Here is a 24,112-nt window from a genome sequence, read left to right on the forward strand (position 1 = left end):
TAAGCAAAACCTCAATTTCTCCAATCATCATTCCCTACACCTACCAGCCTTGCCTTTCACCCTAACAGGAATATACTGTATCTGGACTCTCGTTATCTCATTTTTGAAGGCATCCCATTTTCCAGCCATCCCTTTACCTGCAAACATCTGCCCCCCTATCAGCTTTTGAAAGTTCTTGCCTAATACTGTCAAAATTGACCTCCTTCCAATTTCGAACTCCAACTTTTAGATCCTGATTATCCTTTTCCATCACTACTTTAAAACTAATAGAATTATGGTCGCTAGCCCCAAAGTGCTCCCTCACTGACACCTCAGTCACCTCCCCTGCCTTTTTCCCAAGAGTAGGTCAGGTTTTGTACCTTCTCTAGTAGGTACATCCACATACCCAAAATCAGACAATTTTCTTGTACACACTTAACAAATTCCTCTCCATCTAAACCCTTAACACTATGGCTTTCCCAGTCTATGTTTGAAAAGTTACAATCCCCCACCATAACCACCCTATTATTCTTATAGATAACTGTAGTCTCCTTACAAATTTGTTTCTCAGTTTCCTGCAGTCTATTAGGGGGACTATAATACAATCCCTTTCTTATTTCTGTCATTCCACCCTCAAGGTATTCCTAGGATTATCCTCCCTAAGTACGGCTTTAATTCTATCCCTTATCAACCTGCCACTCCCCCTCCTCTCTTGCCCCCCTTTCTATTCTTCCTATGGCATTTGTATCCTGGAACATTAAGCTAGAACATTACAGAACAGAAAAAGGCCCTTGGACCACCATGACTTTGCTGTCCATGGTGCCATTCTAAATTAATCCCAGCACATGGTCCATATCCCTCTATCCCCTGCCTGTTGGTGTGTCTGTCTAAATGCTTCTTAAACTTTGTCATTGTATCACCTTCCTTCCAGGCACCTACCACATTCTGTAAAAAAACTTGTCTCACACACCTCTTTTAAACTTTTCCCCTCTCACTTTAAACCAATCCTTCCTAGTATTTGACACTTCCACCCACATTTCCAATCCTCTCATTCGTTGTAATTGTCTCAGGTTGGTACTCAGCCTCTGCAGCTTGAGCCAAAACAATCCAAGTTTGTCTTTTTATTATAGCTAATATACTCCAATCCAGGCAACATTCTGGTCAATCTTTGCACCCTCCCCAAAATCCTTGAATGTGGTACCACATCAGCACACAATTCTCCAAATGTGAGCTAACTAAACGTCTATACAGCTGCAACATGATTGCCAACTTTTATAATCTGACTAATGAAAGCAGCATTGCGGCACATGTCTGCTGACAAGAATCCTTTTTAACTCTGAGGGTCTGAACTTCTTTTTAGTTCTGACAACTTGAAAACTTTGATACAAACGTTTCCAGATTAGAGGCTTCATCAAAAGAAACTCTTGCCCTGAACAGAAAACTTCACTCACCTGCTCCACAGTCAAAACTAAGCTCATGGCTTTGGATCTGTTTTTCTCAGTGCTTTGAACTCAGCACTTTATACACTTTACCCATTTACAACACATGTCCTGCAAGACACTTGATCAAGTCACATTTGTTATGGAAGTTATGTCTTTAGGTCACTGTTCCAAATGACTGAAGGCTTGAAAAAGTGAAGGGCTCCTGCCTGAAATGTCGATTTTCCTGCTTCGTGGATGCTGCCTGACCTGCTGTGCATTTCCAGCACCACTCTAATCTTGACTCTAATCTCCAGCATTTACAGTCCTCAAGTTCGCCTTCAAAAAAATGATGACCATTATAGAACTGAAACTAAAACCCACCTATCTCCACCCTAAAAATCCAGATGAAAACAACTCTTAGTTAGACATTCATGCGATACCAGTGTCATGGGCATTACCTACAGTTGATTGCCATGTCAATCAGTCCTTGAATTACTTGCTAGGCACTTTCAGAGGACATTTAAGAGTCAACTACATATCTGTATAGGCCAAAACATGTGGGACAGATCAGGTAAGGATAGCAGATTTCTTTCCCTAACATTTTATTGAGTCAGCTATTCGGTTGTCCATCTTGCTGAAACATAAGAAAGATTACAATGGGCAATGACCATTCACCAACTACACATGTTGAAATTAATTCACTTACCTATTCCATCTGTTGAGACATAAGCGACATCACAAGTAACTACAGTTGCAAATGTAATATCTCAGATATTTTTTATTTCTTTTTGAAATGTTCTCACTCTTCCCCCACCACCCCATCCTCACCTCTGACAATAAATGAGAGGAGCTTCTGCAGCTTCTCTGTCACTAATATTAAAACAGTCCAATCAGCTCCTCTGGTGTTCCCCACAGCTCCACTAGGTACAAGGCCTTCTTAACCAAAACCAGAATTCAGATCTTTCTGCAATTATTGCCTGCCCAGTCAGGGATCACCTTGTCCATGAGGTCCACATTTTCAGCTTCATTGGCCTTATTCGCATTAAACTACCAATCATCCAATTTCCCAATGCTTACTGATACTATTATTGATCCTCTCTCTTTTCTAGCTCTATCTCCGTATTTTTAGATTAGATTAGATTAGATTACTTACAGTGTGGAAACAGGCCCTTCGGCCCAACAAGTCCACACAGACCCGCCGAAGCGCAACCCACCCATTCCCCTACATTTACTCCTTTTACCTAACACTACGGGCAATTTAGCATGGCCAATTCACCTAACCTGCACATCTTTGAACTGTGGGAGGAAACCGGAGCACCCGAAGGAAACCCACGCAGACACGGGGAGAATGTGCAAACTCCACACAGTCAGTCGCCTGAGGCGGGAATTGAACCCGGGTCTCTGGCGCTGTGAGGCAGCAGTGCTAACCACTGTGCCACTGTGCCGCCCACCGTATCCTTGTGATTCATCATCATCAGCCACTCTCAAAAATATAATCCTTGATCCCATCTTCTACACATATTATTGTCTAATCTCAGACCTCATTCCTTCCGTGGTGTCCTCCTTGCCCCCTCTTATTCCTCATCTACACGCTGCCATGAGGTGACATCATCCAAAAGCACATAGAACATAGGACAGCACAGCAAGAGAATGGGCCCTTTGGCCCACAATATTGTGCCAAACATGATGCCAAATTAAACTGATCCCTTCTGCGTAGCTGGTCCCTACACCTCCATTGCTTGCATATTCAAGTGCTTGTCTGCAAGACCCCTTAAACACCCCTATCTTATCTGCCTCCACCTTCAGCCCTGGCAGTGTGTTCCACATTCCTACCACTTTGTGTAAAAAAAGTGCCCCTCACATCTATTTTGAATTTTCCTCCTCCCACCTTAAATGGATGCCTCTTGCTATTAGACATTTCAACTCCGGGGAACATATTCTGACTGTCAACCCTATCTATGCATCTCATAATTTTATAGACTTCTATCAAGTCTTTCCTCAGTCTCCACCTAAGTTTTACTAGCCGCTACTGATTGCTCATAATCTCTAAGCAAGGCAGCATCCTGGTAAACCTCTCCAAAGTATCCACATCCTTTAGGGTGTAGGTTTACTCACTGAGCTGTAGGTCTGATATCCAGATGTTTCATTACCTGGCTAGGTATCATCATCAGTGGCGACCTCCAAGTGAAGCGAAGCTGTTGTCTCCTACTTTCTGTTTGTCCTGGATGGGATTCCTGGGGTTTGTGGTGATGTCATTTCCTGTTCGTTTTTTGAGGGGTTGATAGGTGGTATCTAGATCTGTGTGTTCATTTATGGTGCCATGGCATGTCTTTGCTTAGCCTGACCCAGGATAGATATGTTATCCCAGTCGAAATGGTGTTTTTTTTCCTCCATGTGTAGGGCTATGAGGGAGAGAGGGTCGTGTCTTTTTGTGGCTAGCTGGTGTTCGTGGCCAACTTTCTTCCTGTTTGTCCTACATAGTGTTTGTGGCAGTCCTTGCATGGAATTTTGTAGACGACATTGGTTTTGTCCATGGGTTGTACTGGGTCTTTTAAGTTTGTTAGTTTTTGTTTGAGAGTGTTGGTGGTTTGTGTGCTACTAGGATTCCGAGGGGTCTTAGTAGTCCGGCTGACATTTCTGAAACTTCTTTGATGTATGGTAAGGTGGTTAGGGTTTCTGGCTGTGTTTGGTCTGCTTGTCGTGGTTTGTTCTTGAGGAATCGTCTACAAAATTCCATGCAAGGACTGCTACAAACACTATGTAGGACAAACACAGGAGACAACAGCTTCGCTTCACTTGGAGGTCGCTACTGATGATGTTACCTAGCCAGGTAATGAAACGTCTGGATAGCAAACCTACAGCTCACCGAGCAAACCTACACCCTAAACCTCAAACTGAGCTACAAACCTTCACAAACCTTGCATCCACCTCCTGCCTATAATGTGACAACCAGAATTGAGCACAATACTCCAAGTGTGACCTAACCAAAGTCTTATAAAGCTGCAACATGGCAACCTGACTTTTGTTCTCAATTCCCCAAGCAATAATGGCAGAAATACCATATGCTAATTTTATCATACTATCTACTTGCGAGCCACTTTCAGGGAGCTATGGACTTGAACTCTGTTCATCAGTACTGTGCAAGGTCCTGCCATTAATAGAACATACAACAGTACAGCACAGTATAGGCCCTTCGGCCCTTGATGTTGTGCCAACCTTCTATCCTACTCTAAGATCAAACTAACCTACATACCCTTCATTTGACTATTATCCATATGCCTATCCAAGAGTCACTTAAATGTCCCTAAATCTGACTCTACTACCACTGCTGGCAGTGCATTCCACACACCCACCACTCCATGTAAACAATCTACCTCTGACATCTCCCCCAAACCTTCCTCCAATAAGCTTAAAATTACGCCCCCTTGTGATTTCCATTTCCCCCTGGGAAAAAGTCTCAGGCTGTCTACTCTATCTATGTCTCTCATCATCTTGTACACCTCTATCAAGTCACCTCTCATCCTTCTTCATTCTAATAGAGAAGCCCTAGCTCCCTCAACCTTTCTATGCCCTTCAATCCTGGCAGCATCCTGGTAAATCCTGTGCATCCATTCTAAAGCTTCCACATTACTGTATACTTTTCCTTAAAATTTGATTGCTCAAAGTGCCGCACCTCACACTTCCCCAGATTAATATTCATCTGCTATTTTCTGCCCATATTTATAACTCATCTGTATCCCTCTGTGTCCTTTGACAACCTTCTACACTATCCACAACTCCACTGATCTTTGTATGGTCTGCAAATTTACTAACCCATCTATCGACATTTTCATCCAAGTCATATAATCCACAAACAGCACAGGTCCCAGTACAGTACAGATCCTTGCAGAACACTAGTCACAGGCCTCCAGCCAGAAAAAAACATCCTTCCACGACTACCCTCTGCCTTTTAAGGGCAAGCCAATTTTGAATCCACGCAGCCAAATCACCATGCATCTTAATTTTCTGAATAAACCTGCCTTATGGGACTTTGTCGAAAGCCTTATTGAAATCCATGTAAGACAACTTCCACTGCTCTACCTTTACTTCCTCAAAAAAATTTAATCAAGTTCGTAAGACATGACCTGCCCTGCACAAAGCTATGCTGACCATGCCTAATTAGATTAGATTAGATTGGATTCCCTATAGTATGGAAACAGGCCCTTCAGCCTAACAAGTCCGCCCCGACCCTCCGAGTTAGGCTTTTTTATGCATTTAGATCCTATCCGTAAGAATTCTCTCCAATAGGTTCCCAACCACCGATGTGAGTCTCACAGCTCTGTAGTTGCCTCGATTATGTCTATTTCTTTTCTTGAACAGAGGAACATTCGCTACTCATCAGTCTTCTCTCCAGTGGCTAATGAGAATACAAAGATCTTGGAGAAAGTGAGGCCTGCAGATGCTGGATTTCAGAGCCTGATGAAGGACTTATGCTCGAAACGCCCATTCTCCTGCTCCTTGAATGCTGCCTGACCAGCTGTGCTTTTCCAGCAGCACACTCTTTGATACAAAGATCTTGGTCAAGGCCCCAACAATCTCTTGTCTTATCTACTCAAGTTGTTGAAAGAGACCATCGGACCCTGGCAGACATATCCGCCTCAATGTTCTGCAAGAGACTGAACACCACTTCTTTCTTGATCTCAAAATGCCCTCGCATATTAACATGCTCTGCACTAATCACACTATCCTCCATATCCTTCTGGGTGAATACCAACACAAAGTGCTCATTTAGGTTCTCATCTATATCTTCTGCCTCCAAACATAAATTCCCTCCTTTATCCTCGAGTGGTCCTACCTTCTCCCTAGTTATCCTTTTTTTTAAATATATGTATAGAATGCCTTGGGATTCTCTTTAACTCTACTTCCCAAGATGTCCCCTCTTTGCTCTCCAAATTCCCTGCTTGAGTCCTTTCCTGCTTTCTTTATATTCCTCACAGGCCTTACCTATTTTAACTTCCTAAACCTGACATATGTGCCTTTTTTTCCCTTTTGACTAAATCCACAATGTCCCTTATGACCTTGCCATCCTTGTCCTTCCTTCTTGCTGGAACATGCCGGTCCTGAACTCTGATCAGCAGGCCTTTAAACAAATCCCAGACATCAACTGTGAACTTGCCCAATAATAGCTCCTCCCAATATTGGCATAATTTGCCCTCCCCCAGTTTAGTACCTTCCCTCAATGTACTGACTTATCCTTATTCATAGCTATCTTAAAACTGAAGGATTGTGATTGCTGTTTCCAAAGTGCTGTCTCACTGAAATGTCAGTCACCTGGCCTGGCTCATTAGCCAATACAAAGTACAGTATGGCCCCTTTTCTGCTTGAACTGTCCATGCACTGTTTCAAGAAACCCTCTTAGATGCACTAGCAAATTCTGCCACATCTAAACCTCTTGCTCTAAGGGAGCACTATGTCAAGCTCCACCTACCACCATCCCTCTCTCTTCCTCTACACTTGTCATATTATATTTCAGTACTGGATGAGCAGAAAACTCCACCAATTAAAAATTGGAATGATCTGAGCTATTCCATTCACTCACCACTTCAAATCTGGTCTCCTGAGCTAGAGCTTTTCCCCTTGTAGAAACTCTTTTAAGCTAAATCATACTGTCCACAATACTAATGCCGCTTTTGACCCCAAGCTGATTTTGTAATCACATCATAACTCCACGGTGGCAACAGAGTAGGGCTCCTGAGTTGGAGCTCAACCGCTTTTTTTTTTCTTCTTTGCTGGCTTTCTTTTTCCCTCTACTTACCTTCTGGAGGGAGCTTGGGCATGGAGGCAGCGGCTGGGGGCCCAGAACCGAGACTTTGGCATTTGGTCTTGAGGTGTTTGGTGTACCCGGGCAGAACTCTGTGGTCAGTGGCAATGTGGAAGGGGCTTGCGGTCTGGAGGAGCGCCAGAGGGGCACTCTGGCAGTCTGCATGAGGTAGTTCATGAGCACGGATAGTGCTCGGCGACAAGATGGCAGTGCCAGAGATCAAGTCTAGTACAGGTTGGAGGATCGAGCTCTTGTGAGGAACGCCCAGTGTGGAGCAACTGCAGGCTCATGGCTAAAGAAGGACTGCAAATTAGAATTTTTAACTTAATCATACCTGTACACTGAGAACAGTGTAGTCTTGAATTTTTACCTTATTTCTTTATGTTTCCAACTTTTTACCTAAACTCTTGTACATAAGTACCTTGTACCTATAAAACCTAAGTCTAATTCTAACTGATACCAGGTACTTCAATTTCCATAAAGTCACCCTTCTCCAGCTTAGTTGCTGCTGAAAGCCTCATCCAAGTCTTTGGACTTGATGGTAACCAATACATTCCTGACCAGCCTCTCAACATACACTGCACCTTCACCTGAGATCATCCAAAACGATGCTGCCTGTGCACTTTCCAGGTTGCATTCTCCCAAACTCCTGTGCTCACTGATCTACATTGTCTCCTGGTCAATAAGTTATTTAGGCTATTAGGCAGGTATAGCTGGCAATTAGGAAATCTATGTTAGCCTTTATCGGAAGAGAATTTAATTGCAAGAATAATGAATTTGTGCATGAGTTCTGAAAACCTTGGGGTGACTGCACCTGAGTTAGTGTGTGCATTTTTGGCCCCATTAGCTCATGAAGGCTTTCATTGCCAGAGAGGGAGTGCAACTGAGACTCACCAGACTTACCTGGGATGGCAGCACTCTGCTATGAAGGAACATTATGGGAAATGGGCTGATATTAAGAATCTTGGAATTTTACAGTAGAGGATGCCATTCAACCCATCATGTCTGCACCAATTCCTGAAAGAACTACCCAGTTAATCCCACTTTCCAGCCCCACCTCCATAGCCTAACTTCATTCCTTCAAATATATATCTAGCTTTCTTTTGAAACTGTCAATGGAATCCACCTCCAATCTCCCAGCCAATGCATTACAAATCCTAATAATTGAGTAAAAACGTTTCTCCTGATCTCACTCATAGCAGTCTTGCTGACAATCTTGAAGTTGCAACCTACTTACTCTCATGGTTCAAAGAATTAGAGATGATCACTTTGAAACTGATAAATACTTAAGGAATAGATGAGGGATATGCAAGTAATTTTCTAAAATAGGAATCTGGAATTAGAGGACACAATTGAAACATAAGTGGGCAACCACCTTGGGATGGTGGTGAGGAAAAATTATTTTATTCAAATGGTTGTGAATCTTTGGAATTCTCTATCCCAGAGCTATGGAAGCTCAGTCATCTCATGTGTTTAAAATTGAGATTGACAAACTTGTTTTAAAAAAGAGGATGGAAAAGGATAGTGCTGGAAAAAGGCATTGAAGTGAACGATCAATGATTGAACAGGCTTAATAGAGCAGGCTTAATGGGCTAAATGGTTACCACCTGCTCGGAGTATGGTTGAGATTTGATCAGGTTATTAGACAGTGAATAGAGGTCTCCCAACTCTGAGAACAGAACCTCCTTAATGACGACTGATAGCTAACAACGAGCTGGGTGAGACAGCAATCAGTTTGTTTTCCTCATTTCCTGATTACACACGGTAGAAAATTTCTGATCAGAATCAGAAAGACAAACTTTTAAGCTGCCTCCAAGAATATACATCAAAACCTTTCTGGTAAATATGATTCATTCTCCTGACTGCAGATCATCTCACACAATTCTAAATTATTGGCATATCGCCAATACAGATGTTTGGATAGATTTTAACTTCCTTGTCTCTCTGTTCACTGCATCCTTCCTGGGAAAGTTGTCCCATTGATTCTGGACTTGGAATTCAATTTAATTTTGCCTTCCAAAACTCTTTGTGAAGCCTACTGTGGATATATTTGTAATCCCTGTCACACTCTTCTACAATCCCCAGGCTCTCTTAAGCCCCTGCCTGTTTTCTCTCTTAGCAATCAAACATTTCCTGTAATATGTCAAGGTCACTGTATATTCCTGGCCTGATTTAATTAAGCACAGGTAAAAAGGTTCTTAAGACTGATAGTCCTCAAGACTATGATCTCCATCACTGCAATCCCACTCCCTGAAAAAAGGGGCTCAAGCTCATTCATTATTTAAGAGTGGTTTATTAGGAAGCAACAGTTTAATGTGAGAAGCTAAACACAACCCTTGACATGTGAGAATGGTTTTCTGGTCCTTGAGGACAAACAGATGGATGATGCAGAATGAGTGCTGGTCTCTCTGGTGAGTGGCAGTGTCTCCTCTGAATAATTTACAGGTGTGCGTCTGAATGTAAGTTTTGTGTTAAAGCCAGGTTGAATCGCTTTGAAACACTTTCCAACAGCCTGTCTTTAAACTTTTACGTATTTGGTTAGTCATTAAGTCCAATTATATCAGAGTCAGAAATATCTTGTTTCAGGATCTGTGCTGGAGTCACATCTTGGACAAAGAGATCAAGCCTGTCCTGCATCTGACATAGTAATGTATGGATTTTGTTTCTTCACAACAGTGAGTGAGAGAGAGAGCGAGCGAGAGAGCGTGAGAGAGAGAGAGAATTTTCTACAACAATCAATACAGGTCAGAAGATTTTACGACTTCCAGGGAATTTGAAGTAACGGGGGAAGAGGGGGAGGGAGGAAGAAAGAGTGCGGGTGCGCTGGGGGAGGGAGGGTGAAAGAGAGTGCGGCATGCCAGACCGGGTTCTTGAGACAGAGAAAGAGAGAGAAAACTAGAAAGAGAGAATGAGACAGAGAGCGAATTTTCTACAACAATCAATACAGGTCAGAAGATTTTACCAACTTATTGGATGCTAATTTCTCAAAGTCCATTACTGGGATCAGACTTGTCTTCATGCCTGTGCTGATAGGATTTCTGTACCAGATGAGGAGAACATTTTGAGACTCTTGAATCTCCACCAAATTCCATTCCTCTTCATCTTGGTGGATACTGGAAGGACTACTGCGTGGAATGTGCAAGCCGGTCAGAATTACCAGTAAGGATTCATCAGCACATTCTCATTGGAAATGTTATCAGTGGAAGAGACACTGAATTGTAAAATATGCAAAGGTCAATTTAGGACTAAAGCAAAAAGTTCAGAATTTTGTTATCAACTAATTTCTGGTGAACGTCCCTGAATGATGGTGAACAATCACAGGTAGTACTTTTGAAAGAGACCCTGCAGCCCTGAAAATTCAATCATACAGATCCAGAATATTAATCTCTAGTTCCAGTTACAGGGATTATTAACATTGGCAGTAACAAACAGCAAGTGTCAGAATGAATGTGATTCAGTCCTGAATGTGAGTAATAACAGAACCATATCCTTGCAGTCGCTCATGAACTCGTTGGTGTCTCCGCAGTCGGGATGAATCGATGAATCTCTTTCCGCACTGAGAGCAGGTGAATGGTTTCTCCCCAGTATGAATTCGCTGGTGGACAATGAGGTAGTCGGACTGCTTGAACCTCTTGCCACAGTCAGCACAACTGAAAGGCCTCTCCTCGGTGTGACCTTGCTGGTGTCGCAGCAACGTAGCTGAACTAATGAATCCCTTCCCACACACAGAGCAAGTGAATGGCCTCTCCCCAGTGTGAACTCGCTGGTGTGTCACTAGCTGGGATGGCAGAGTAAATCCCTTCCCACACACTGAGCAGATGGATTGGCTCTCCCCAGTGTGAACCCGCTGGTGTGTTAGCAAGTGGGATTGCTGAGCGAATCCCTTCCCACACACAGAGCAGGGAAATGGTTTCTCCCCAGTGTGAAGTCGCTGGTGTGTCAGCAGGTGGCTTGACTGAGTGAATCCCTTCCCACATACAGAGCACGTGAATGGTCTCTCTCCGGTGTGAACTCGCTGGTGCATAACAAGGGTGCCTGAACGAGTGAACCTCTTTCCACAGTCCGTGCAGCTGAATGGCTTCTCCTCAGTGTGGATTTGCTGGTGTCTCAGTAAGGTGGTTGACTGACTAAATGCCTTCCCACACACAGAGCAGGCAAATGGTCTCTCCCCAGTGTGAACTCGCTGGTGTACAGTGAGTGCGCCTGAGTGCCTGAACCTCTTTCCACAGTAAGTGCAGCTGAAAGGCCTCTCCTCAGCATGCACTCGCTGGTGTGTCAGCAGGTTGGATGAATCAGTGAATCCCTTCCCACACACGGAGCAGGTGAACGGCCTCTCCCCAGTATGACTGCGGCGATGTGTTTCCAGCTTTGATGGGGAAATGAATCCCTTTCCACAGTCGGCACATTTCCAAGGTTTCTCCATGCTATGGGTGTCCTGGTGTCTCTCCAGGTTGGATGATCAGTTGAAAGCTTGTCCACACACCAGTTTCTCAGCTACAAATCCAGTGATTTCGCTTTCAGGCTGCGTAACTGGTAAATGCTTTTCCTGCAATAAGTTCACTGGAACATTCTCACTCTGATCTGTGTTTTTCCAGTCACAATGATGTTAGAAATCTTTTCCCGCTGACAGATCAGATGTTGAACGGTAACGAGTATGTCCTGCTGACTCACTCAGACCTCAGATTCAAGTCTCCCATCATCTAATCCTCTTTCTTTAATACACTGGAAAAGGAGTCAGCATAAAGTCAGCAGTGAGTATAGGTTAGAAATTTAGAACAGAAATTTCAGTTTCTGTGGATTATTTTTTCTTTCTTGTTTCCCAAAGCTGTAAATCCCTATCCCAATCGCTTCTCTCCTTCTGCTGAAATCCAAATAGTTTTGGGTTATTCTTTCTGAACTTTTTAACAAAATAATGTGCATCTACAGACAGCAATATGTTTGGAAATTAACTTCAGTCAGTTATCATCACAAAACATTAATCTGATTCTCCTGAACTGACCATACAGAATAGCAGATGTTAGCCTCATAGTCGTATCTGACTGTGTGGAGAATTGTTTAAGGCACAAAAATAGGTCATTTAACCCATTTTGTCACTCTCTGAATGAGCATTCTGACATTGTGCTATTCTCCTGATTTTTCTCTATAATCTTACATGTTGTTCCTATTCAAAAAAATGATCTAATGTCCTCGATTGAACCTGCCTAAATCTCAGTTCCATGCAATGTATTCCAGATCTAATCATAAGCTGTGCGAAGTTTCTAACACACAATTCGCTCGTTTGTACATTTGAAATCTGCGCTCTTGTTTGCGATGCTTTTATTAATGGGAACAGTTTCTCACTACCTAGCCATATCCTGCATGATTTTGAAAATTCCATTTAACCTCCTCTTAACTTTCTCTAACCTAACTTCATGACTGAAGTTGCTCACCACTTAAATTAGATTAGATTACTTAGTGTGGAAACAGGGCCTTCGGCCCAACAAGTCCTCACCGCCCCGCCGAAGCGCAACCCACCCATACCCCTAACCTAACACGACGGGCAATTTAGCATGGCCAATTCACCTGACCCGCACATCTTTGTGACTGTGGGAGGAAACCAGAGCACCCGAAGGAAACCCACGCAGACACGGAGAGAATGTGCAAACTCCACACAGTCAGTCGCGTGAGGCGGGAATTGAACCCGGGTCTCTGGCGCTGTGAGGCAGCAGTGCTAACCACTGTGCCACCATGCCGCCCACAAATGAATGTGGTTTCATCAAACCTTTGTTCCCCCCTCCCACATAAACTAAGCTAAACCTGGAATCAGTCTCAAGGTCCATTCTGGTTCCTGATTCTCTTCCTGAAGCTCGACTATTTCAATGCAGTCCCCAAAGATCTTCCACATTCTTTCCCTCTGTAAACTTAAAGGTATCACAAACCTTGCTGTGGGTGAATTGCAGCAAGTCTCATTTAAGCCTGTCAGGCCCGTGCTCACTGACCCACACTAGATCTCAATCAAGCACGTGATGTTGAAATGCTCAACCTTACCATAAAATTCGCCCCAACGGCCGCGCCCTGATACCTCCCCTTCTCACGGTTTCTGAAATACCTAGGCTCCTCTAAATTCTGGCCTCTGACGCATTCTGAACTTGCATTGCTCCATCATTGGTGATTTCACCTTCGGTTGCCTTGGTCCTCGGGGTCTGGAATTTCCTCCCTGTACCAAACTCTCCTCTTTAAAACCTACCTCTTTGTTCAAGCGTTTGATCATCTGCCCTAATATCGCCTCATGTGGCTTTGCCACAATTTGTTTTACCTCAAAAGGCGGTGTAGAAGTAGAAGCCGTTGTTGCAGACTGCACCCCTGGCCTTCTGACTTACAACAACCCGTAGATCTCTGGTGGGGGGAATCAATCTCTTGTTTATTGTTCCTGCGGGTTCTTCATTCAGGAAGACCAGCACAAGGAAGATGTGGACCGCGCATGCGTTCTGCAGGAAAACCTAATCAACATGGCCGCGCACGCGCCGTGCGACCTGACCCTCCGGTGGCCGTTAATTCGGGGCCTCTTTTCCAAACAAAAGCTGCAGCTGGCTCCTGCATGGGCTAAACATCCGAACTGGGAGATTCTTACACAGGATTTCAGACCTACGCCATATATTTCTAAAACTTCTCATTTTACTGAGCCTCTGGCTCCACTCACCAGACGGTTTTTTTTTGCCCTCCCTCCGCCAATTTCCTTCTCAGCACCAGTCCGCTTCGGTCCCGCACTGCGCATGCTCGCCTCCAAACTACTGATTGATACCAGCTTCTACCCAATAGAGACTAGAAGCGTGGCCATACCCCCGCGCTACATTGGCTAGCCCCTTAACCAATCGATGCAAACTAGGGGCGGGACTACGCTATTATCGAAATGCATCAAAAATAACACTTTGATGCAGAGATGCTGGTGTTGGACAAAAATCACACCACACCGGGTTGTACTGCAACAAGCTTATTTGAAACTGTAAGCTTTTGGAGCCCCGCTCCTTCCTAAGGCAGCTAGTCTTCCCACCCATCCCCAGCTCGCTTTCCAGTCCCATGTCCTCCCTTCTATTTCACCTGCCGACCCTTCCTTCCAGCTAGGATTGCAGATGCTGGAGATTAGAGTGGTGCTGGAAAAGCACAGCAGGTCAGGTAGCATTCGAGGAACAGGAAAATCGTCTTTTCGGGCAAAAGCCCTTCATTAGGAATGAGGGCAGGGAGCCTCCGGGGTGGAGAGATAAATGGGAGGTGGGTGGGGCTAGGGAGAAGTAGCCAAGAGTACAATAGGTGGATGGAGGTGATAGGTCAAAGAGGCGGGTGGAATAGAGGACTGAGAAGGAAGATTGGCAGGTAGGCCAGGTCATGAGGATGGTGCTGAACTGGAAGGTTGGAACTGGAGTAAGGGGGAATGTGGAAACTGGTGAAGTCCACATTGATGCCCTGGGGTTGAAGTGTTCCGAGGCGGAAGATGAGGCATCAGGTGGTGAGGGAGTGGTAGTGGAGGCGGCCCTGGACCTGCATGTCCTCTGCAGAGGGGAGGTGAAATGTTGGGCCACGGGGTGGTGGGGTTGATTAGTTCGGGTGTCCTGGAGATGGTCCTTAAAGCGCTCTGCGAGAAGGCGTCCAGTCTCCCCCCTGTAGAGGAGACAAGTTACAAATCACACACCAGCAGGTTATAGTCCAACAGGTTTAACTGGAAGCACTAGCTTTCGGAGCGCCGCTCCTTCATCAAATGATTGTGGAGGATACAATTGTAAGACACAGAATTTATAGCAAAAGTTTACAGTGTGATGTAACTGAAATTATAAACTAAAAAATACCTTGATTGTTTAAGTCTCTCATCTGTGAGATGACAGACTTAATTCTAACAGATGAGAGATTGAAAAATACCTTGATTGTTTGTTAAATGTATAATTTCCAATTAAATCTGTTGGACTATAACCTGGTGATGTGTGATTTTTAACTTTAAAGATATGAGATTAACGTCTGTCTGTATCCCAATCTTGACTCAGACTGGTTCTATTTCTGAAGTAGAATTTACAAGATATTACATGGATTGACTGCCTGTCGATATGTATTTTTTAAGCAAAATACAAATGTGTATGCGAATATAATTCTGCAAATATAAATTCATCCCCTAAACGTATATGTGCTTGTGCATGTGAGAGAGAGTGTGTTTGTGTGTGTACAAGCTTGGCAAAGTATGTGTGAGTGTGTTATGGGAGAATAAGCCTGTGAGAGGGTGCATGCATTAGTGCGAGTGTGGAGAGTGTAAATGTGTGCATGTGGGAGGGGGTCTGCACGAATGTGAGAGTATGAAAGTGTGTGTGTGTGTTTCTGTCTGTGGGAGAGAGTGTATAATGAACTGGGGTCACATATAATGTGAGCGGTTGAGACCATCCTAATGGGTACCAAACCTGGCTAAGCGCATCTGCTCGACTACTTTGCGTTGTTGCCTGTCCCGATGTCTGCCTTGGAGGATGGTCACCTGAAGGTCTGAGGCTAAACGTCCCTGATCACTTAAGTGTCCCCCAACTGAGAGGGAACACCAGTGTTTGGGAACTATTGTGCAATGTCCACTCAACTGATGTCGTAGTATCTTCTTGGTCTCATCCATACACCATACCTCGGGGCATCCTTGCCTGCAACGTACGAGATAGACAACATTGGCCAAGTCACATGAATACCTGCCGTGTAATGGTGGCATCTGTGTCCACACTGACACATCTTGCAGTGGTTGCCATGATAGTGTTGTGGTTGAAGGCTGGGCAGTTTGCTGTGAACAATGATTTGTTTAAGGTTTGGTGATTTTTTTTAAAAGGTGAGAAGTGGAGTCGTAGGGAAGGTCTTGGTGAGGTGTTCATTCTCACGTGTTGCAGGCTGTGAATGAGACTTCAGGAATTCTTTCAAGATGTCAACAGTAATCCCAATGAGGCAACTGACAAACTAGAACAGTCATCACAGAGATCTGCACAGGCGTGACCAAAGGAGGAGTCAATTTGGACCCCACCGCAGGGCCGCTGCCCTGGGCTTGACATGTATGCTCAAACATAGTCAGCAAATGTGTAAATGCCAGGTTCATCAGCTGCACCCACAAGCAGAGCAATACTTCAGCCAATCACATCGCAATGCCATCCATGCTGTTAAAACCAAATTACAACATTGTCATCAAATCAGCAGATAAAGGAGAAGCCATTGTCATTCAGAATAGAACAGCCTACTGCAAGGAAATGTACCGACAACTGAACAACCGGGAACAGTACAGCAACTACTGGCCAATCCGACCAATGAACACACCCATGAACTAAACACACTGATGAAGACTTCTGATCCAGTCCGACAGGATTCCCTGCGTGCTTTCATCCCATGTACTTCTCATGTAGGGGACTTCTACTGCATTCCGAAGATGCACAAAGCCAACACACCAGGACATCCCATAACAGGAAACGGGACCATGTGTGAGGACTTCTCTGGCTATGTCGAAGGCATCTTGAAAACCCATTGTACAAGGGACCCCCAGCTTCTGTCGCGACACTACAGATTTCTTATAGAAACTCAGTACCCACGGACCAGTCGAACCCAGAACATTCCTCATCACAATGGATGTTTCAGCACTCTACACCAGCATCAGGACAACATCCTCAGTACTCAATACCAACAACTGCCAATCTCTAAGCACTGTCCTACAACTCATCCGCTTCATCCTTGGCCACAATGTTTTCACCTTTGACAACCAATAGAACATAGAACAGTACAGCACAGAACAGGCCTTCAGCCCACGATGTACTTCATCCAGACACAAGGAACAGCCATGGGATCAAATTTGCACCCCAATGTCAACATTTTCATGCACAGGTTCGAACAAGACTTCTTTTCTGCACAGGACTTCCAATCAACACTATACATCAGCTAATTGACAACATTTTCTTCCTCTGAACCCATGGCAAGGAGTCACTGAAACAACTACACAGTGATATCGAGTTTCATCCCACTATCAGACTTACCACGGACAACTCTTTAGTATCTGTCTCATTCTTGGACACATGCATCTCCATCAAGGATGGGCACCTGACTTAACCACAAACCCATGAATAATGTCACGATGCTACACTTCTCCAGCTTCCACATATCAAAACAGCCATCCCCTACAGACAAGCCTTATGCATACAGAGGATCTGTTCAAATGAGGAGAAACGTGACGGACGCCTGAAAGTGTTCAAGATGCCCTCATAAGAACAATGTACGATTCTCAAGGCAGACATCGGGACAGGCAACAACGCAAAGTGACCGAGCAGAGGCTGATAGCCAGGTTCAGTACCCATTGGGATGGCCTCAACCGGTCACATTACAAGTGACCCCAGTTCATTATACACTCACAGACAGAAACACACACACACACTTTCATACTCTCACACTCATGCAGACCCCCTCTCACATGCACATATTTACACTCCCCATACTCACACTAATGAATGCACCCTCATCAATCACCAGTTCGAACATGCCAGAGTGAGAAACCATAATGAACTCCTCAGGAGCTGGGCACAGGTTGCAACCGATAGGGTATCCTTTGTTGTCCAGTACATCCCGGGAGCCGAAAAACTGTACCATCTTCGCAGCCTGCAACACATTATCAATAAGGACGAACAACTTGCTAAGATCTTCCCTACACCTCCACTTCGCGCCTTTAAACAACCACCAAACTTTAAACAGATCATTTTTTGCAGCAAACTGCCCAGCCTTCAGGACAACATCGACCACAACATTGGACAGCCCCATCACAGCAACCACTGCAAGACATGCCAGATGGTCGATGCAGATACCACCATTACATGGGAGGACACCATCCACCATGTACGAAGCAGGTACTCATGTGACTCAGCCAACATTGTCTACCACATATGATGCAGGCAAGGATGCCCCAAGGCATGGGACATTGGCGAGACCAAGCAGACAACGTACAACAATCACTAGACAATGGTGTTACCTCCGAGTCGAGGAACACTTCAGTGGTCAGGGACATTCGGTCTAAAACCTTCAGGTGAGCATCCTCCAAGGCAGACTTCAGGACAGACAACTACGTAAAGTGATCAAGCAGAAGCTGATAGCCAAGTTCAGTACACTGAGGATGGCCTCAACTGGACCTTGGCAACAAGCATGTCACACTACAGGTGACCCCACTGCATTGTGTACGTACACACACACACGCACAGACCTTCTCTCATACACACACATATACATGCCCCACATTCACATCCACGCATGCACCCTCTCACAGGATTATACCCCATCATACACACACTTTACCAAACTTGCACATACTCTCTCACATGCACTCACACGTGCACACACAAATGCACACTCACTGTCTCTTTGTCCTACGTGCATGCGCACACACATTAAAGTTCATATTTGCAACATTATATTTGCATATACATTCTATTTTGCTCAAAAAATACTTAACCTACAGGCAGTCAATCCATGTAAGATCTTGTAAATTCCACTTTAGATATAGAACCACTCTGACTCAGGATTGGGACACAGACTTTCACCTCACCCCTTTAATGCACTAACAAACCCATTCTAAAAGATGAAAGACTTAATCTAGTTCAAAGTTTGTGAGAAGATTTATAGCTCGGGTGCTCGTTGTTGTGGTTCTGTTCGCTGAGCTGGGAATTTGTGTTGCAGATGTTTCGTCCCCTGTTTTGGTGACATCCTCAGTGCTTGGGAGCCTCCTGTGAAGCGCTTCTGTGATCTTTCCTCTGGCATTTGTAGTGGTTTGAATCTGTCGCTTCCGGTTGTCAGTTCCAGCTGTCCTTTGCAGTGGTTGGTATATTGGGTCCAGGTCGATGTGCTTGTTGATTGAATCTGTGGATGAGTGCCATGCCTCTAGGAATTCCCTGGCTGTTCTCTGTTTGGCTTGTCCTATAATTCAAACCACTACAAATGCCGGAGGAAAGATCACAGAAGCGCTTCACAGAAGGCTCCCAAGCACTGAGGATGTCACCTAGACAGGGGACGAAACGTCTGCAACACAAATTCCCAGCTCGGCAAACAGAACCACGACAACTTAATTTGTCTTGTTCAACATATAATTTCAGCTGCATTACACTGTTCTTTTGCTATAAATTCTGTGTCTTAAGATCCTGCTTCACAACCACCCAATGAAGAAGCAGCGCTTCGAAAGCTAGTGTCTCTAAATAAATTTGTTGGACTATAACCTGGTGTTGTGTGGTTTTTAACCCTAAAAGTTGACATCCCCACTTCCTGATGTTGCTGTGTCTGATCAGGATATGGACCAGTTAGGTGAAAGGTTCGGTCTGTCCTCAAGGCACAGTGGGGAAAGACCACAACCTAAGGTCATTATGCTGAAGTTAAATTCGATTATCAGACCATCTGCTGTCTCAAATATATGTCAATATAATCTTGTCCAACTAAATGCTCAGTTGCAAAGGTTCATTTGCTGGATATAGTCACGTTCCAATTTTTTTTATCCATGTGCTACTGTACAGAACCAAACTGCTTTAGTGACTATGTATGTATACAACGATATTTTTTATGAAGGCGGCCAATTTTTAGTGTGTATGATGGGGTTGCCAACTATAGGGCTTTATAAGCATTAGAAACAATACTCAATATCACAGGTGCCAGCGTTCAGCCAAACCATTGCCAAAAATTGAATACATAAACAACTTGATACTGCATAGGCAATTGGCCCAGACAATGTTCCATCAACAGTATAACTGAACAGCACTGCTGCATAACTGGTGCACCGGAACCAAGGTGTGCAGTGCAAAACTGGCATCCACTAGGCAATATCGGTATACAGCCATGTCATATCCACAAAAAATACAAATCCAACTCTGCCAATTACTTTCAATAATTTACTCTCTGTCATCAGTAAGGTCATGGAAGGGGGCAACAACACTGCTATCAAGTAGTATTCACTCCACAATAACCAGCTCATTGATGTTGTTTGTGTTCGACCACGGCCACTTGGCTTTTGATATCATCATAGTATTAGTCAACATGGACAAAAGCACTGAACACCAGAGGGGAGAGGAGAGTGACCATCCTTGACATCACCGCAGTATTTGACTGGTAAGATATTAACAAGCTGTTCCAAAACTAGAGTCAATAGGAATCAAAGGGGAATCAAATGCAGCCCAAATGCTTATGACTCTTCATAGTCAATCATCCCAAGCCCAGCACACCATGTACGTTTCTCAGCGTACTGTGCTCAGCCCAGCCTTGTGCAGCTGTATTGGAGATACTTCAGAGGAATTTACTAGATTGATTCCAGGGATGAGGGGTTTATCTTATAAAGAGAGTTTGAGCAATATAGGCCAATTCACTCTGGCATTTAGAAGAATGCGAAAGTGGATTGATGAAAGATTGACAGGTTTAGGGATGGAATATCAGAGTGGCAATGCCAGTATTGACTCCTTACAATCAGAGGATCTAAGGAGTTCACAATGAAAGGAAGACTAGTATCTCAGGGCAAGTAAGTAGAGACAATTGAGGTAGAGAGTAACACAGCCAAATGTTCAAATATCACAGAGAGGGTGTGACTGGATATTACAAAGGGGTAAAAACAGAATTTCTTTTTCTGCAGAAACACAGAAGGTTTGGCAATATCTGTGGAGAGAAAGCAGAATCAACATTATGGCTTCTTCAAGATAGGAAGGGAGGAACATGGGCAAGACATCAGCTATCTCAAACAGTGACCAACTGGAAATGAGAGATGGGGAGGGGCATGGCCAGATGTGAAATTATCACAGAGAGCGAGGGATTGGAGGTTAGGTGATCAGGAGGGATGAAGCCAAGGAGGGATTTGTCAACCAGGATGCAAATTTTCAAATTTGGACATGGTTCGGTCAGGAGACAATTTAGTCAGTGACGGCAGAGGTGAGGTTGAATAGGTTTTGGTACACAACGAGCAGACTTTGAATAACCTCACATTTCTGGGTCAGGATGGATTGAGTATGAACTGGAATCAAATCTCAAGGTAATATAAAGCCCTTGAAAGATGAGCTATGATGGACTGCCAACAGATGCTGTCATGTAGCTAGAAAGTTCCGGTGTTCGGTATGGTGTGGGAATGTGGCCAAGAACACATCTGCAATGACAGTGAGAGGTGTTCAAAAAGGAATGGAGGTGAGTATAGGCACAATGTGTTTCCTTTAGGGCAAAATGTTGTAGCACAAGCCCAGAGAACCTTGGATGTCTATGAACGTTCAGGACTGGATAAAAAGAAAAATAGAGTACAAAAAATACAAAGGGTGCAAATCAACAGAGGTCATAGTACTGGGCTGTGAGTGCATTGAGGAGACAAACAGAGGGAATGAGAACACTTGCAGGCAGGATTTGGAAGAATCCTAAGCTGTTCTGCAAATATCTCAAGAGGAAGATAATATCCATGGAAACAGTAGGGCCCATTAGCGACCACAGGGTAAATCTGTGTATAGCCGCAGAGGACATCAGTGGTGTTAAATGAATACTTCACAACTGTTTTCACTCAGATACATGCAGGCACAGAATTTGAAAGGTTTGGCGATGAAGTTCTTGAGCAGATTGATATAGGGGAGTGAAGCGGTTGTGAAGGTTTTAGCAGATTTAAAAGTGAACAAATCCCCAGGTTCAGACGAATTGTATTCCAGGCTGCTGTGGAAGACGAGGGAAGAAATCACAGGGGCTCTGGCTGCAGAGGGATGCCAGAGAACAGGAGGACAGATAATCTGATTCCCACCCTTCTTGAAAAGTTAAGATAAACCCCAGGAAAGTACAGACCAGTGAATCTCACATCATTTGTAGGGAAACTGTTGGATAAAATTCTGAAGGAGAGAATTTATCTTCAGTTAAAGAAGCAAGGTTGGATCAGAAAGAGCCAACATGGCTTTGTCAGAAGGTGGTCATGACTAACAAATCTGGTCAAATGTTTAGAAGAGATGCACAAGTGTATTGATGAAATTGATGTAGTTTGCATGGATTTCAACAAACCCTTTTTACAAGTTTCCATGTGGGAGACTGATAAAAAAAATTGGCAGCATGGCGGAAGACAGAAGGCTGTTAGTGTGACTACAGTCCAGTGTGCAATGGTATGCCATAGGAATCAGTATTGAGTTTGTTATTGTTCGTGATATACGTCAACGATATGGATAATAATGTCGGGAGGATGACACAAAGATTTTGAGAAAGTCTTTGACAGTGAGGAAGAAGGTTTTGGGTTACAGGATTGGTCTGATGGATAGATTAATGGCAGATGGCATTTAATCCAGATACATGTGGGGTGATGCACCTTGTAAGTAACATGACAATGGAGTACTCAACAAATGGCAGAACAATAAGAAGCTCAGAGGTACAGAAGGATCTTGGGTGCTTGTCCATAAATTCCTGAAGATGGCAGCACAGATGAATAGGGTTGTTAAGGTCACTTGTGTTTACTAGTTGAGGCATAAGAGTAGGGAGGTTATGTTGGAGCTGCACAGAACTTTGGTTAGGACACAGCTGGCATACCTTGTGCAGTCTGGTGACCACACTATGGGAAGAATTGCACTGAAAAGGGTGCGGAGGAGATTCACCAAAATATTACTCAGGATGTAGCGTTCAGTTATGAAGAGAGGCTGGATAAGTTCAGGTTGTTTTCTTTGGAGCAGTGAAGGTTGAGGGGGAACCTCATTAAGGTTTACAAGAACGAAGGGAATACACACAGCAAACAGAAAGCAGCTGTCCCTTTCATCTAAAGGTCATTGATAAAGAGGGCATCATTTTAAGATGAAAGGCAGAACATTTAGATGAGATTTGAGGAAAATGTTTTCACCAAGAGCGTCGTAGGGACCTGGAATACACTGCTTCACAGGGTAGTTGAAGTGAGGTAAATCTCATGACCTTTCAAGTATTTGGATGAGCACTTGAAATGCCAAGTCTGTGGGCCCAGTGCCTAAAAGAAGGACTAGTAATAGATTAGTTGAGCTTTGGTAGTACAGGGAGAAAGTGAGGACTGCAGATGCTAGAGACCAGAGTTGAAAAATGTGGTGCTAGAAAAACACAGCAGGCCAGGCAGCATCTGAGGAGCAGGAGAATCGACGTTTCGGGCATAAGCCCTTCTTCAGTACAGACTCAATAGTTTTTCTGCACTGTATGATTCTCATCATGTACAGCAAAGGAGAAGATAATTAGGAAACAGAATTTTGAGTGGTAACTGAAGACATCAGCTTTTTCTTCCAATGGTTAGCAGGAGGAATTGCTGCTTATCCAGCTCTGGAACCAACAGTCTAATAATTGAACAATAGTAGAAAAATGGAGAGGTGGGACAGGGAGTGAGTAGGTAGAGATAGATGTGTGAAATCTAATGCAAGGCTTTGGATTATGCCACATAGTAGCATTGTATGGATAAGAAATAGGAGAGCCAAAGATAAATCCCTTCAATCATAAATTTTACAATATAGGTGTCCATTTCAACCCACTGTGTCTGTACCAACTCCCAAAAGAGCTACCCAGCTAGTTCCATTTTCCAGCCCTATCTCTGTAGCCATCTAACTTCATCCCTTTCAAACATATCCAGCTGTCTTTTGAAACTTCCTGTGGAATCCATCTCCACCACTCTCTCAGGCAGCACATTCAAAATCCTAACAACTCCAAGTAAAGAAATCTCTCCTCATCTCACTTCCTGCTGTCTTGCTGGCAATCTTGAATTGTGACCTCTCATTACTGACATATCACAGAGTGGAAGCAGAATGTCCTTTTTCAAACCGTCAAAATTGTTGATAATTTTGAAAACGTCAGTAAGGTCATGTCTTAATCTTCTCTGCTCCAAGGAGAATAAGACAAATTTCTCTAATCTTTCCTTGAATCTAAAATTCCTCATTCCTGGTATCATTCTAGTGTATTTCCTTTGCATTCTTCCCAGGAT

The 24,112-nt window shown here is 43.9% G+C and overlaps 1 protein-coding gene across 1 annotated transcript in view; it reads right to left on the reverse strand.

The window, feature by feature from the left end:
* Positions 1-12,061, reverse strand: part of LOC122544017 (gastrula zinc finger protein XlCGF57.1-like) — a 39,757-nt gene extending 27,696 nt beyond the window's left edge. The window contains exon 1 of the mRNA XM_043683031.1: positions 10,658-12,061. Within this exon, the coding sequence (XP_043538966.1) occupies positions 10,658-11,623 (966 nt within the window). The 5' untranslated portion in view covers positions 11,624-12,061. The remainder of the gene's footprint in view (positions 1-10,657) is intronic.
* Positions 12,062-24,112: the final 12,051 nt, after the last annotated feature.

This window comes from Chiloscyllium plagiosum, chromosome 45 (genome assembly GCF_004010195.1).
Source record: "Chiloscyllium plagiosum isolate BGI_BamShark_2017 chromosome 45, ASM401019v2, whole genome shotgun sequence".
Lineage (NCBI taxonomy): Eukaryota > Metazoa > Chordata > Chondrichthyes > Orectolobiformes > Hemiscylliidae > Chiloscyllium > Chiloscyllium plagiosum.